This window comes from Osmerus mordax, chromosome 4 (assembly GCF_038355195.1).
Source record: "Osmerus mordax isolate fOsmMor3 chromosome 4, fOsmMor3.pri, whole genome shotgun sequence".
Taxonomy (NCBI): Eukaryota; Metazoa; Chordata; class Actinopteri; order Osmeriformes; family Osmeridae; genus Osmerus; species Osmerus mordax.
The window spans coordinates 5,999,892-6,013,801 of NC_090053.1; the positions used below are offsets into that span (position 1 = coordinate 5,999,892).

A 13,910-nucleotide genomic window follows, 5' to 3' on the forward strand; every position below is an offset into this window, starting at 1 on the left:
TTAGGCTATTAGAAATTTACGTTTGTGTCAGGGAATCTTAAGGACAGTCCCGGTCCCAGTCATAATTTTTTTGAGTATTTAATGCTCAAAACCTGAAAACCCCGTAGTCTGGTGCTACAGGAAGGATACTATACTAAAAAACAGTAAGGATAAATGCAATAAAGGATAAAAAACGTATCAAACACCAATTTATTTACTTCTGATTTAATAAGTAATCTATGAAGGGGTTGTCTGATGTCACGGAGAGGATTGCTTATCCTTAGAGGAACTGGGGCTTGACGACTGCTCAGATGAGGCATTGCCACGCATCCAGCCAACAGCTCGACTCAGTCCTGAACCCCAACCCCCTCCTATTTTGGAAGGTGAAGCCCCTTTCTTAAGCATCGATTTGGTGGGTGGAGTGGAGGGTGGGGTCAGGGGCAGTTCTGGATGGTTATCACAAGTGCTACAATATAAATAGTTGGTGTTGATCGTATCTGGAAGGGAAGACAGATCCTGCTCCTTTTCTTTCTGTGCACACACCTCCAGGCCTGAGGGCAGACTACAGCACCGCCGCAGGGGACCCTCACTGGAACATACACACACACACACACTCTATTTTAATTAATGGAAAAAGTACTGGCCCTGAATGAGAGAACTATAGCATAACTGCATTGTACAGCGGTATACAAACTCTTAAATATATTTTAATCCTTTATAGACCGGACACACCTGTTTATCTTATCGTCTGTGCTCTTCCAGGCCTGTTTGTAGATATCGCCAGCCATACTGTAGAGCCAGCGCATATCACAAGATACATCTGGGATCCAGTTCACCAGTCTAAAGTGCATCAGAGGTTTAAACCATTAAAATAACAAACTGTTATCAAAGAGTTATACTGGCACATAATACAATTATTTCCCCACAAAACTTTGATCAACAGACTCTACTGATATTTATTCATTATCTGACGCTTTTATCCAAAGCGACTTCCAAGAGAGAGCTTTACAAAAAGAGCATAAGTCAATGATCATAAACAACGAGATAGCCCAAAAAACATTGTAGGAAGCCAAAACATGATCATATACTGTGATAAGCAACCAAGTGCCAATGGGAAGAAACATAAGAGCAAGTAGTTAAACAAGTTACAAATTAAACAACATAAACCTAAAAAGTGCAAGAGTGTACCTGTAGGAAAGCAAGCAACAATAATGTTAGGCATGATAAGAAATGTTAGGCTCGAGAAGTAAGCGATTCCACATTGGGTTTGATCATATTCAATGCCGGAAGCCTTAACATGTTCAAGTTAAAGTCTTTTATTGTCAGGTACACAGCCCAACACAGGGTCAGACTGGGCACTGACATTTTTAGGACAAGACAACGCAAAGCAACGTGGCATAACATGACATATAAGTACTCATGTAGATGGATCACAGCTCTAGTGCCTCTTACTTCTGAGTCATGGAGTAAGCCGCCTTCACAGGTAGTGTGTAGGGCATCAGCATGAAGGACGCAACTCGCCCCGGGAGAAGTTCAGTACCCTGAGCAAGCAGACCACCCGTGTGTCTCTCCTTGCATGCCTCACACAACACTAACACAGATAGGAGCATTCAGGACGCATGGCTGTATATATATATAAAAATGACTACAAAGGAGAGAGATATTCTGAACATATTTTGTAACTAAATGTTTTGCAAACATGCACTATTAAGACCATTTCTTGTAATTCATATACGGATGTTATACCTTTCTTGATAAGGACTGGTAGGTTCTCAGTTCTCTGTGGGTCCAGCCACCAGTGCGGCTTGCGTTGAGGCTTGAGTCTCTTGAGTAACAAGTTATTTGCAGACTCAGTCTCCTCAGCTTCAGTTGGATCGTACTCCGTTTCACAACAAGAAGGTTTGGGAGAGTCTACTTCTGTCAACCAACTGGTGGAAGGGCTCCCAGTTCTCAGAAGGTCTAAAACATGAAAGATACTGTTCGCTCAGTCCTATAAACCAAAATGTTAAATCTATATTTTACAGTACACACACACACATACAGTAAGGTCTGAAACCACATTGAAACAAAACCAAATTGAAACACAAAACCTTAAGGTTAGAAGGGGAGCTCACTGTTCTCTTGTATGAAGCGAAGAGTGTCCATGTATCCATTATGACAGATCTCTGCCATTATCTGTCACTCATAACAAATGTATATTACATAACCATTTTTTTTACTCAATTGTCGTATCAAATCCTCTTTTAATTCTAAAGAGATAAACTCATGTCTGATCCAGCAGGACTGGATAATTAATTTCTCTGTTAATACAGGGACTAGGGGGACTACAGGAGGTTGCCTTTTTAGAGGACCTTAACTGTCACAGAGGTTGAAAAAACAACATAAAACCATCATAGAACCTCACCTCAGGCTCTGGTGGGAAGAAAGCACTGGTCACCCGGTACATGTTCTCAGTATTCACCTGGATGCTGACATTATTGAAGCGCACCTCGTGGAAGTTCATGGTGCTGTCTTTTGGACAGATGCCACTTTTGCCTGAAAAAGGGGACACTGTGATGGTGTTGGGCATTTTGCAGTGGGGAAGGTTATTACTGATGGCACCGTCCACATAACTCTGAAATACAGGCAGATGGTGTTGAGTGTGAGGAGGACACATTGAAGGAGCCCTTAATCAAGGAAATAAAAGAACATCCATATTGGCATGACAATTCTTTCCCTTACCACTCCTCGGTAGGTAGGAGGTATAACACCACAGTAAAAGGGGATGAAGCAGCTACAAAGAAGGGCCTGGAAATAAAAAAGGGTTTAATTATTTGTTCATATCATACTATCTGTAATATACAGTATGCATAATACTTTTTTACAAATGCAAAAACGTTTTTACAGATGCAAAAACGTTTTTACATATGCAAAGTATATGTGGCCCTTATTTGATCCCCTACCCTTTGTCCATGGCCTCTGTACCTGGATGAGTTCCTCCTTAGTGTCAAACTCTGATACCAGCACATTCTGCCCATCGGACACTCTAGTGAGGGACACACAGAGTTTGCCTGTGGCTCGGATGTGAGCGTCATCTGGGAGGTGTCGGACCATAGCGTCACGCACGATCTTCAGCAGGTTAAAGCTTGGGTGCAGAGGACCAAGTTTACGCTTTCTGGCCTCCTTGGCCATGTACATCAAATTCTCACAGCACTGCTCTGCATAAGAGGGAAACATGGATTTCTGAATATGCACCATAATAAAGCAGGGCTGCCAACTTTTCAAAAAACCTTGGCGTGAGATTTGGTACGGCCAACCAAAATGTTGCTGCATACAATCCCCCCCCCCCCCCCCCCCCCCAAGATAAACAGGTTATCTTTGATGCATAAAGGATATCTGCCATGCAGTTATGGAATGACAAATGTCCAAAGGGTGGCAGGTGACCTCAAAAGGAATGGGAATTGCCTCATCTTAAGTTAGTTTAAGTGAAACATTATATGCAATTAGACCAGAGTAAGTTGTCACAACTTTCAGGAATGCGTAGATTTGTTTTCTGCTTTACAATATTCATTAGAATAAAAATAGGAATGCCTTGGTACAAGAATGGCACTTTTGATGACTCATTGTAAAATAAATTCATAAATGTATTATTTATAACATGCTTTGACTGCATTTAGGGGCTGATAACCTCTGGTAACCAACTGACTAAATGAATTTTTGACACGACACTTTGTAGTTGTAGCCTACTTACCAATGGGCATTCCGACGGTTAGAACTGCAGCCATTAGAGCACCTGACGAAGCTCCATACATTTTAGAAGCGTCTTGAACGAGGTGGGAGACATGCTCGAGCAAACAAGCTGAAGCTCCAACATAATAGATTCCCATGAACCCACAACCTGCAAAAGAAATACTCCATTCTCCTTCCAAATTAAGCATGCTCACATGTATTTCTATAGTAAAACAATTTGGGGTAATGGCCTGTCAAGTATCCAAAATGTATAAATCGCAGTACATTGAGATGATATCTTTAAGTTATTTAAAAAAACATCCCTCTACGTATTTTGTCTCATTACGTGAACAACACAATACTTTATCTCAGTTCTCAGATTGTAAGTGAAAAGTTGATGGCTCAACTGTTTATAATCAACTGGAATTTCTATTGGCTCAACATGTCACATGATTCGACAACACAAGGAAGATACCACTTCACCTGGTTGGCTACCTTCCACAAGGATTTTACACTTTGTAACTGCCTTTTCGTTTTGACAACATGAATATACCAGTTATTGATTTTAGTGCGCACACATTAGGATATAAAGATGCTTTGGATGAACATTTGACCAAGGAATTGCGAACAGCATTCACTGAAGTGGGATTTGTCTATCTGAAAAACACTGGAATAACTCAGCAAGAAGTGAGTTGCAGCTGCTCCTCTCGATCTGATTTGCATTATTAGACTACATTTAGAAAATACATAAGAGTAGTCATTGCACTTTGAGGTATTCATGGTATCACTACATTTGTCTTCTAAGGTGGATGCGGTTATGGAAATTTCTAAGAAATTCTTCCTTCAATCAGAAGAATTCAAACTTCCTTTCAGCAGGAAAAGTTTTGTTAACAACCCGAACCATGGATGGGTGTCTTCGGAGACTGAACGGTGTAGTCCTTTATTCCAAATTCCTGCGCTCTTTTACATAAGCCATACCACCAGTTATGACAAATCACACATTCTTTTTTTACGCTGACCAAAGGCTAAATCCACGACGACCAGGAGACCTAAAGGAAGCATTCAACACTGCATCTCTTCGGGCTGATATAGTAACGATATATTTCTCGATACCAATTAATTGAAATCAAGTCACTGATCTATTCTCGTCCTCATGCAACTCTCCCTGCTTGTTGTTTAGAAATGGCCATCGACAGAAAGTGTCACAGGGTTCAGGAAAATCCAGACATCGTTCTTCCTGCGCTGCAAAGAGCTTTCTCTTGGTGTCCTCAGGGTCATGGCTCACAGTTTGGGCCTGGAAGCCGACGTCTTCCTCAGTGCACACAAATACATAGGAAGTGAGTATGGCCACATAGGGTGGGACCAGAAAAGTCTGGATAGTTTAGCAGATTAACAGTGTCTTTTGAATAATAATTTAATTCATAGGGCCAAGGCAAAGGTGTTTCCCCATAAACCTGTTCAGAACTAAACCTCTCATGACACACAATTAAGAAAAATGACTATTTTGATGGTCAGGCAATGACTCCTGGGTAGGCAGGGGCAGACAGGCAGCGTCCAAACAAGTGTATGGTGCAGACAAAAGTAATTGTAATTGTTTAATTGGTACTAAATTATGGCACCCCCCCCCCCCCATAGGTGATGAGAATGGTAGTACCCTGCGGTCCCTGTACTACCCCCCTGTGATGAGCGAGAGTGTGAAGGAGGGGCAGCTGCGCTGTGGAGAACACTCGGACTATGGCAGCATCACACTGGTCTTCCAAAGCCATGAGGGAGGCCTGCAGGTAACTAAAGAAACGAACCATTTTGAAGACTCTCTTCCTGTGATTTTTACTGGCCAGCTGTAAAAAAGAAGTGAGATATTTGGTTCCAAACATCTTTGCCAGTGAGTGGCCTTTAGCCACGTTTACTCAGGTACATATGGGATATGGCGGTTGGTCATCTAAACTTGGTGGATCACATTAATTGCAGAACAATGTCATACCACTAGGCAAACAATGACCAGACTCCATCATACCCTCCAGTCTTGTATTTTGACATTCCTTGCTTCCCTCAGGTTCTAAGTAGGTCTGGAGAGTACATCTCTGCTCCCAGTATACCCGGGACAGTCCTAATCAATATTGCTGACCTGATGCAGAGATGGACCAGTGATACGTTCATCTCAGCAGTGAGTACTCTAGCCCTGGTTATCACAGCTAATGAACACAGAGTTGACATTATCAAGTCTTTCATTTCATCTTTGACCTCCAGGTCCACAGGGTTTTGCTTCCTCCTGCTGGAGACTCCAGTACACGCCAGTCTCTGGCTTTCTTCGTGCAGCCGGATGATGAAGCTCTTGTGATTTGTTGCAACGGCTCAAATAAGTATCCACCTGTCAAGGCTGGAACCTACCTCATTGAACGCTTTAATGACTCCTATGGAAAAAATTGAACATTACCAGGGCTCAGTTTTAAACTAGATTGTAAATTTAATTACAATGACATCATTTAATTATGTATATTTGACACCAAACCATAGTAATTGAACCAGTCTTCCTAAACTTTAGTTACATACTGAAAAACATTCAAATTTACTGAATGTGGTTGTTTAAATATATTGTCTCTTTATATTCTGTCTTAATGTTGACCAGATTTGTGCTTTTTAACTTTAGGCCAAAGGCTCAATGTGAAGAACTCACATTTAAATAACTACAAATACAAATGTAAGCTGAATTGGTTTAATATTCAGTACAGAAATATTGATTTGAGGAAAGCAACTAGGAGTTCAAATGGATTAACAAAATATGTACTGGTAACTGGGCCTTTTTGTATCATACTCTTTTGAATGGTTGCAAGTGGTCCTACAATATCAATATGTTTTGAATCATCACAATTCCTCTAATGTGGAAGTTATGAAAGCCCAAGTCAATTTAGTCCTTTACTTTTACAGTCTCAAACATATAGTATATTGACAATCACAATGAACAAAGGATATTACAATAGATACCAAAAAAAAAATAACATTCAAGCATTTTTGTAACCAATCTTCATAGCCCATGTCAATTATCACAGGAAGGCAATGTGTACTGTTATTAATATTGAACAATTCGTCAATGTGAAATATACAGTCAACTTTACTGCAGTATCTCCAAAGAAAAAGAGTGGCAGAAAATGTGGTGAGTGAATGCTTATCTTTGTGATGAATAGACAAAACCCCACAATGAAACAGAATATTGTGCCTCAACGTCAAGAGGGCATGACCAACTAAACACAACAGTGCCTGTTTAATATAGCTTTTACCCAATCTAGGTACCCATATTATCTAGCAGCATAGATATAATTCCTGGAACTGTCCCCACCCTCCACACTGCCAAACCTAAAATCAGAATTTCAAAAATAAATACACTTACAAGTTACTTAAGTAACAACGGTATATATAAACACAAACTTACTAATTTCTTCACCATCTCCCCAGTGCAGTCTCCATTCAGGAAAGCACACTGGTTGTGACAAAAAAAAATAAAAGTCCACAGATTTGTCTGTTTCATTGATTCTTTCAAATCATGTTGGGTTGGTTAAGCAGCTACTCCAGCCAGCTATGGTATGTTATGATTTAGGAGTGGGTTGAAAAGTTCAGTTTGTATGGCTGCTTTAAAAAAAAAGCTTTAGGTGCATGTTTTCCAACAATAAAACGAAATGAAAATTGCCCAACTCATTGCAAGATCCACTCGTACAGATGCAAGCATACGGACACACAAACACACTCATACAAACAAACAGTGTAAGGGGCCTGCTAAGAGTGTGCTTGTAGGTCTTGCTGGTGACCAGGGGGTAGAGGTTGCCTGTCTCCTGGTAATACTGGCAGCCCGTTCCCTCCAGGGGGCGGTACTACGGCTGCTCCACCTTTACAGATGGGTCACAGTAGGTGACATTGTTCAAAATTACACTCCTTGTTAAAAACAGTTATGATTGAGCTAATGGTAGAAGGTAACTTTCCACCTACCTTGGACTTCAACTGGAGCATCTGCATTTTGAGATTTTATTCTTTCCATGTGTTCTACTGCCTGAAAAAAAGAAAGAAGAGATGAGCAAGGAAAGGTCTATTTGACGCATGCAGCACTTTTGGAATGTAACCCCATATATAAAATGGAAGTTAACAGTCTAAAGCAGTAACAGTATACGCAGCAAGACAACAAAACCGTGCATTGTGTACAACTGACTACATGGTGGATATACCATACCTGCTGCAGCTCCATCTTCTGGGCGTTGAGCTGCTCTTGCTGTTTCTCTAGCTCCTCCTTCTGTTTCTGCAAGTTGGCATTCTTCTCATTGAGGTCACTCTCTTCACGGGCCAGGTGCTCCTCAAACTCCCGCATTTCCTCTTCCGTGTATGTGGGGTTCTGATCTAAAGTCTGACAGCGGAAAGGAGAGAGAATAAGGCAGAAGAGGTTTTAAAGAGCCTCCTTGAAATTGGAATGGATGGATAGATACAGGAAGTGGAAGAGAAGAAGTTGTGACCCATCTTCTACCTCCCAGCTGTCTGGCTCCAAGAACTCCTTCTTATTGGTGGCCACCATGAACTCATTCATGGAGACCAGTCTGTCTTTGTTGGTATCCACCTGAAGTCAGAAAAGTATGGCACTCAAGTTAACTAGACAATAACGCTTCTAGAATGATACAATATTTATAATGGTCCCCTTCTACACACTGAACCAACCACACATCAGTAACTACATTTCACCCCGAACTGAGTACAACACCATAAAATAATTGATGGTCGGATTTGACAGCTCACCTCATTCATGACATGCTCTCTCATGCGCAGTCTCTCCTCTTCCATCTCGATCATGTCATCCTCCTCTTGATTGGGGTTGTAGATCTTTTCTAGCTGCAAACACAAACTTCAGCAAGAGGGTCTATGGACCCCAGTGGATCATAGAACAGAACCTTTAAACTGTACACACAGTCTGAGATACAAGCATGAATCTCAGCAACTCAATACTAGATATTTAGTCATTTTAAGCTTGGAAGCAACCTAAATATGCCTGATAGGTGGTGCTGTTTGGTTCTGTTCAGTTCAAGTTGAGGCATTTTGTAGTTAAGTATCATTTTTTCCATCCTATTCAGGCTAAATTATGTTGATAATACGTTTTCCCTAGCATACATTTAATAAATGAATCTAATAATTTAGCAGACCCTTGGATCCAAATATACATATAAGGGGGATTTGAACCTGTGATCTTTTTATCTGCAGTCCAACGCACTACCATTGAGCTATACCCATTCACACTTTTATACTGTATATTTATATGAAAATATCCAGACCACCTCTTATCTCAAATTCTATATATATATATATATATATGATGCACTTTAGTGTGTGTGTGTGTGTGTGTGTGTGTGTGTGTGTGTGTGTGTGTGTGTGTATACACACACACAAACGTGCATCATCTATACATATCCTCAGTACTATAAGAACATGGGGGCGTGATACATACCTCTTTATTGAACAAGGCTTCAAGCTCCTGTTCATCAAAGAAGCCATCTCCATTAGTGTCTGTAAATCAATATTGTACACTGTAGATCTGGCCAATGTATTATTTTATATTTATTTAAAGAACATTTGCACCATGCATTGCTATTAATATTACCTTACAACTTTTACTTTACCATGTAATTTGAAGAAGGTCTTGGGGTCAAAGTCATCTGGATCCAAACCGTCAGCCTCTTGCCAAACCTCTTTCAGCTGATCCTGACTCCCCTGTGCACACACAAACACACACACACACACACAAACTCGTAAGATCTTTCACATCAGAGGGTCTTCTCCCTTCAGGATGAGTCCAGTCTCAGCCTCTTACAGGGTGGTTGACTTTAGGGTGGTCTGCGTGTTTCTTCTTCATCTCCTCATAATGCTCCTCCTCCCTCTTGCGCTGCTCATCATCCAGGGACTTCAGACGTTCTCTACGTTCGTGCTCCTTCGTCATTTCATACCTCTTGAACTCCTCGTGGCGTTCCTTGTCAAAATTCTCAAGGTCATTGGTAGCCTTCGAAAAAGAGAGGAAAAAAAATCTAAATGACAAATGTTGTAAATTCATTATGTTCAATGGCTGAAATAAATGTAGGATTATAGTCCTTATCCGGACTGGTATGTAAACATCCTTTGATGTTAGATCAGAACATGTGTAATTTGTGAATTTACCACTGATTGTGAATTATTGAAATATTTGACTAGATAATATGCCTATGTAAATTGGTTACAATTAGGTCTTGGGTAATAGTCCAAACAAAGCAGTTAGCTGCGAATTGTGACATGCAATTATTTAGGTCATATGAAAACGTGGTGCAGAGTATATTAAAACATTTTTGTTCCACTTCTTGTGTGTGTCTTTTATGCACAACCTCCTGATTAGAAGCCTAAAAGCAGCTTGATTTGCATGAAGAAAACTTTACATTGAATTGAGCAATCCCTTGTTAGTTTACATGCTACAGGCACTCCCTACACTGTCAAAGCTGATTTGGAATGTACTGCTGGCAAGCCAGTTCTTTGCAACAAAGAACAAAAAGCTCAATGCTTCCATGTAATTACATCTAAAATGAAAGCTCTTGGTTTGTCAATACCCACACACACAGGGCATTGATTTAAATAGAGCTTCGGAACAAATAAGCCCCCCAATATACAGCAAATGTCAACAGTTCATCATGCTATTTGTATAAGAGGAAATCATTGTAACCAGCCTGTACACTAATTAATTGCCATTTGCCAGATGAATTGTCAACTGAAAAATACAACTTTCAAAAGTTGAAAATAGGACCAAAACATAGTCTTTTGGATATGTACAGCACATAATATTGACGGTCATCCATACCGATTTAATCAGACGATCCAGGTCCTCCACTTCAAAGGTGTGTGGATTCATGTGGTTGAGGTACTCAAACTGCTTGAGCAGGGATTGGTGGTCAATATTTATGTCTGCTGGGATCAATTTGAAATGTGATTATAAAAACAGCTAGGATGCACATTAAAATGTTGCACTGTAAAGAAGTGACACATTTGGGTAAGACAGATGTTTGGACTGTGTACCATTCTTTCCCTCTGCGTCCTGTTTGGCTTTGATCAGCATTCGGAGTCTGTTCACCTCCTGCCTCTTCAGTTCATCCAGCTTGGTCCTCACATGATGGCTGACAAAGTCCAGCTCTTTGGCAAGCTTGCCTAGCTGTGGGAAACACACAAACATATTGATAAAAGGTGTCCCTGTGGCTAGTAATAATCATAACACTAAGGGTATTGACCTGTGAGTTTGCTGGCCTACCTTTATGTCCTCCATATCTGTGTTGTGGAGCTTCTCTCTGAAATGCTGGTCCTTCTCTAGAAAGTCGATGACTTCCCTGAGGTAGCGGTCATAGTGCAGGCCTGTGTCCTGAAACACAGCCAAGTAAAAGCACAAGTCAACATTAAAGTGCTTACAACAAAATACCTCTTACAAAGTCTTCTCTGCCATGACAGTTAGGTAGTCATGCCATGATAGTAGAAGAACTGTAGTGGTGTTCTGTTAACTTAAATCACAATAAAAAAAATAAAATAACAAAGGCCACTGATGCAGCATCAAGATAGGTAGTATGCAGACAAAAGAAAGTTAATGTTCCAAACGGGTAAACTTTGGGTAGATTTAATCAATGAATGTAAGAAAAACAAGTCATGCCTAGCTCACTGTGGCTTTCTCTACACCCGTGGCTTTCTGTTGTTCTGGCAAAAAAAAAAAACATGTGTCCTACCATCCAGCTACATACCGTAGCCCAATTACCAGCCTTACACTACCTGAGTGATGTGTGCTCCTAGTGCCCAAAAACAATAAAAACAAACAAATACAATAAACAAAATAACTAATGATGATGATAATCATAATACATTAGAAAACATTGCTTTTACAACAACTATAACTGCATGTAAGTAAATGTCTTAAAAGGTGTATTTCCTATGGATATGTTATGTGTCTGTCTATGGGATGTCTAGGGAGTCAGGTGGCTGAGCGGTTAGGGAATCGGGATAGTAATCTGAAGGTTGCCAGTTTGATTCCCGGCCGTGTCAAATAACGTTGTGTCCTTGGGCAAGGCACCTCACCCCACTTGCCTCAGGGGGAATGTCCCTGTACTTACTGTAAGTCGCTCTTGATAAGAGAGTCTGCTAAATGAAAATGTAAATGTATGGGCCTGGCTCTTTCTGAAATTACCCATCTCACCTCCTCTTTAGGTTTGCCCAATTCAGACAGAAATGATCCATGCCACATTATATTATAACGGCAAATAGCCAAACATCTATTGCATCTCGCTCTTCTCCTGCACTCACCGCACTCTGTGGGGCCTCCAGTTTCTCCTCTGGGGGGTTGACTTTGGTTTTGTCAACTGCGATGGGCACAGCTTGGACAGACAGCCACAGGCTCAGGATAAGTAGGGCCCTGTGGCAGAAGACCTTACCCCACCACATCTGTGTACACAGAAATAAGGATGAGGTTCAATGGCTAAATACACAGTGTTGTCATGGGAGGGAAAGCATGTCAAAGGGGCTGATAAGTATCTTACTGTTCACTGATACATGCTAAATGGTTACAATAAATGTTTAAAACAAATAGTCCAACTCTTGACCATAATTTTACCATGGTAGATCTTGTCAAGAGGCATCATTCTGGCACAGCCCATTTCTTTACAGAAGGCCATCAACACACGGTTGGGTCTACCGTTTTCCTCTCACAGTCAGACTACGCTTTTCTCTTCGGGGTATTGACAAAGTTAAAGCCAGTCTGGTGCACACCCTTTCCTATTGCCCAATAGACTGTTGACAAGTTAATCTTGTTAATCTTAATCTCTAAACTAAGAGACCCCACATTAACGATAAGGAAACAAGGGCTGGTAACCACACGTGTTGGGCAGATAAACCTTAGTTAAGGATTTGACTCCAAGAGAACACAACCAGTCATTAATGGCATGACAACGTGCACCTGTTTTACATCTGTAAATAATCGCCAAGTGTCCATGTTTCCTTGCACAAATACCATACAATAGACTTCAATAGTCTTTCTTTCATCTCGATACTCCCTCCTGTTTTGTACCTAAAGATACTTGATAGATACAGTACAGTAGCTGATAGTGCTAGCGTATCGTCAAGCGTTCGCCCCGATGCGATAGTCGTGGCAATAACAACCATTGCTTGAAGTTCAAATATTGTGTACAAATTTGAATCAGAAGTATAGTACTTTCTTCCCAAGAAAAGCAGGAAACCATGTTCGTGTTATAACACAATTAAAACTTACCATTAGTTCTTCAGTCAACGCAGCAAACGCAACTCGATTCACCACCGTTCATAAGACTAATTCCAGTTTACAGCTGCTGTCATGTCTTTCTCTCTTTCGACTGGTGCTCAACCTAAAGAAGCTGTTTACCATGGCAACGTCCCGCCTTTACATGTTCTGATTGGATAGAAATTTCAAGACTCGCATATAAATAGTCGCGTTGGCAGCCTACAGGGCAGGTGATTTGTCAATCAAATGTTCCCTTTAAAGTTCTTGGTGAAGTAAAGGTGCTTTGAGAGAAACTGTACGTGGCGTTTCATCATGACAATGTTCATCATGTGCAAGGTCTGGTGGATCTGATGGATAAATACAAAATTGTCTTTCACTTGAATTATTCTAACTAGAATAAATATGTTTCCCATGACCATATAATAAACAATAACTGTTTTACAATCAGTTTGAAACAAGCACATTTGACACTATGTGTACATAGCAGGGAATTGGATGGTGAGCGGTATAGTGTGAGCGCTTTAATCAAGCGCATATAACTTTCTAAATTATAAAAATAGTAGGCAGTTTCTTTATGCCATATTCCAGTCATTTCAGTTGATTTTATGTAAATATGAGGATGTGATTATATAAGCACATTGCATTACCATAATCAAGCAGTCATATATTCTACGATTTTCTTTCTAGACTCAAAATGTGAAAAATCTTTAGTTTCGATAGAAGAAATACTGTTTCTGACTCATTGTTAGTGTATCTACATTAGTTTTGTTGACAATTTTATTATCATCACAGATTCCTAAACATTCATAAATATATAGGCTAAAGCGTGTAGACTAGTACATTTTCCGTTTTTACGGATCCAAAGGGATTGATTTGCCGTTTTAACGATGTGCTCTCTTGAAAAAAAAAGCATATCATTGAATTGACAGCATACAAGTTTGTACATTTGCAA

The 13,910-nt window shown here is 40.4% G+C and overlaps 3 protein-coding genes across 4 annotated transcripts; 1 reads left to right on the forward strand and 2 right to left on the reverse strand.

Moving 5' to 3' along the window:
- Window positions 1–225: 225 nt before the first annotated feature.
- Window positions 226–3,966, reverse strand: LOC136941932 (patatin-like phospholipase domain-containing protein 2). Its single transcript, XM_067234601.1, has 9 exons — window positions 3,710–3,966; window positions 2,944–3,176; window positions 2,701–2,766; window positions 2,384–2,593; window positions 2,094–2,154; window positions 1,726–1,938; window positions 1,432–1,570; window positions 712–819; window positions 226–568 (listed from the first exon to the last, which is right to left on the reverse strand). Exons 1-9 carry the CDS (start codon window positions 3,894–3,896, stop codon window positions 238–240), a joined length of 1,548 nt encoding a protein of 515 aa, XP_067090702.1. The 5' UTR covers window positions 3,897–3,966; the 3' UTR covers window positions 226–237.
- A 264-nt stretch (window positions 3,967–4,230) lies between these two features.
- On the forward strand, window positions 4,231–6,393 carry si:dkey-10o6.2 (uncharacterized protein LOC100124608 homolog). Its single transcript, XM_067234750.1, has 7 exons — window positions 4,231–4,374; window positions 4,493–4,617; window positions 4,712–4,778; window positions 4,868–5,024; window positions 5,323–5,468; window positions 5,741–5,851; window positions 5,935–6,393. Exons 1-7 carry the CDS (start codon window positions 4,231–4,233, stop codon window positions 6,112–6,114), a joined length of 930 nt encoding a protein of 309 aa, XP_067090851.1. The 3' UTR covers window positions 6,115–6,393.
- Window positions 6,394–6,587: 194 nt separating this feature from the next.
- On the reverse strand, window positions 6,588–13,072 carry nucb2b (nucleobindin 2b). Of its 2 annotated transcripts, none has more exons than XM_067234749.1 (13): window positions 12,971–13,072; window positions 12,010–12,147; window positions 10,976–11,083; window positions 10,747–10,879; window positions 10,532–10,635; window positions 9,524–9,709; window positions 9,333–9,423; window positions 9,161–9,219; window positions 8,458–8,550; window positions 8,192–8,281; window positions 7,904–8,074; window positions 7,666–7,726; window positions 6,588–7,565 (listed from the first exon to the last, which is right to left on the reverse strand). In XM_067234749.1, exons 1-13 carry the CDS (start codon window positions 12,971–12,973, stop codon window positions 7,456–7,458), a joined length of 1,347 nt encoding a protein of 448 aa, XP_067090850.1. In that variant the 5' UTR covers window positions 12,974–13,072; the 3' UTR covers window positions 6,588–7,455. The 2 variants fall into 2 exon arrangements, with proteins under 2 accessions (XP_067090850.1, XP_067090849.1); XM_067234748.1 differs by having other exon boundaries at window positions 10,532–10,638; window positions 12,971–13,064.
- Window positions 13,073–13,910: the final 838 nt, after the last annotated feature.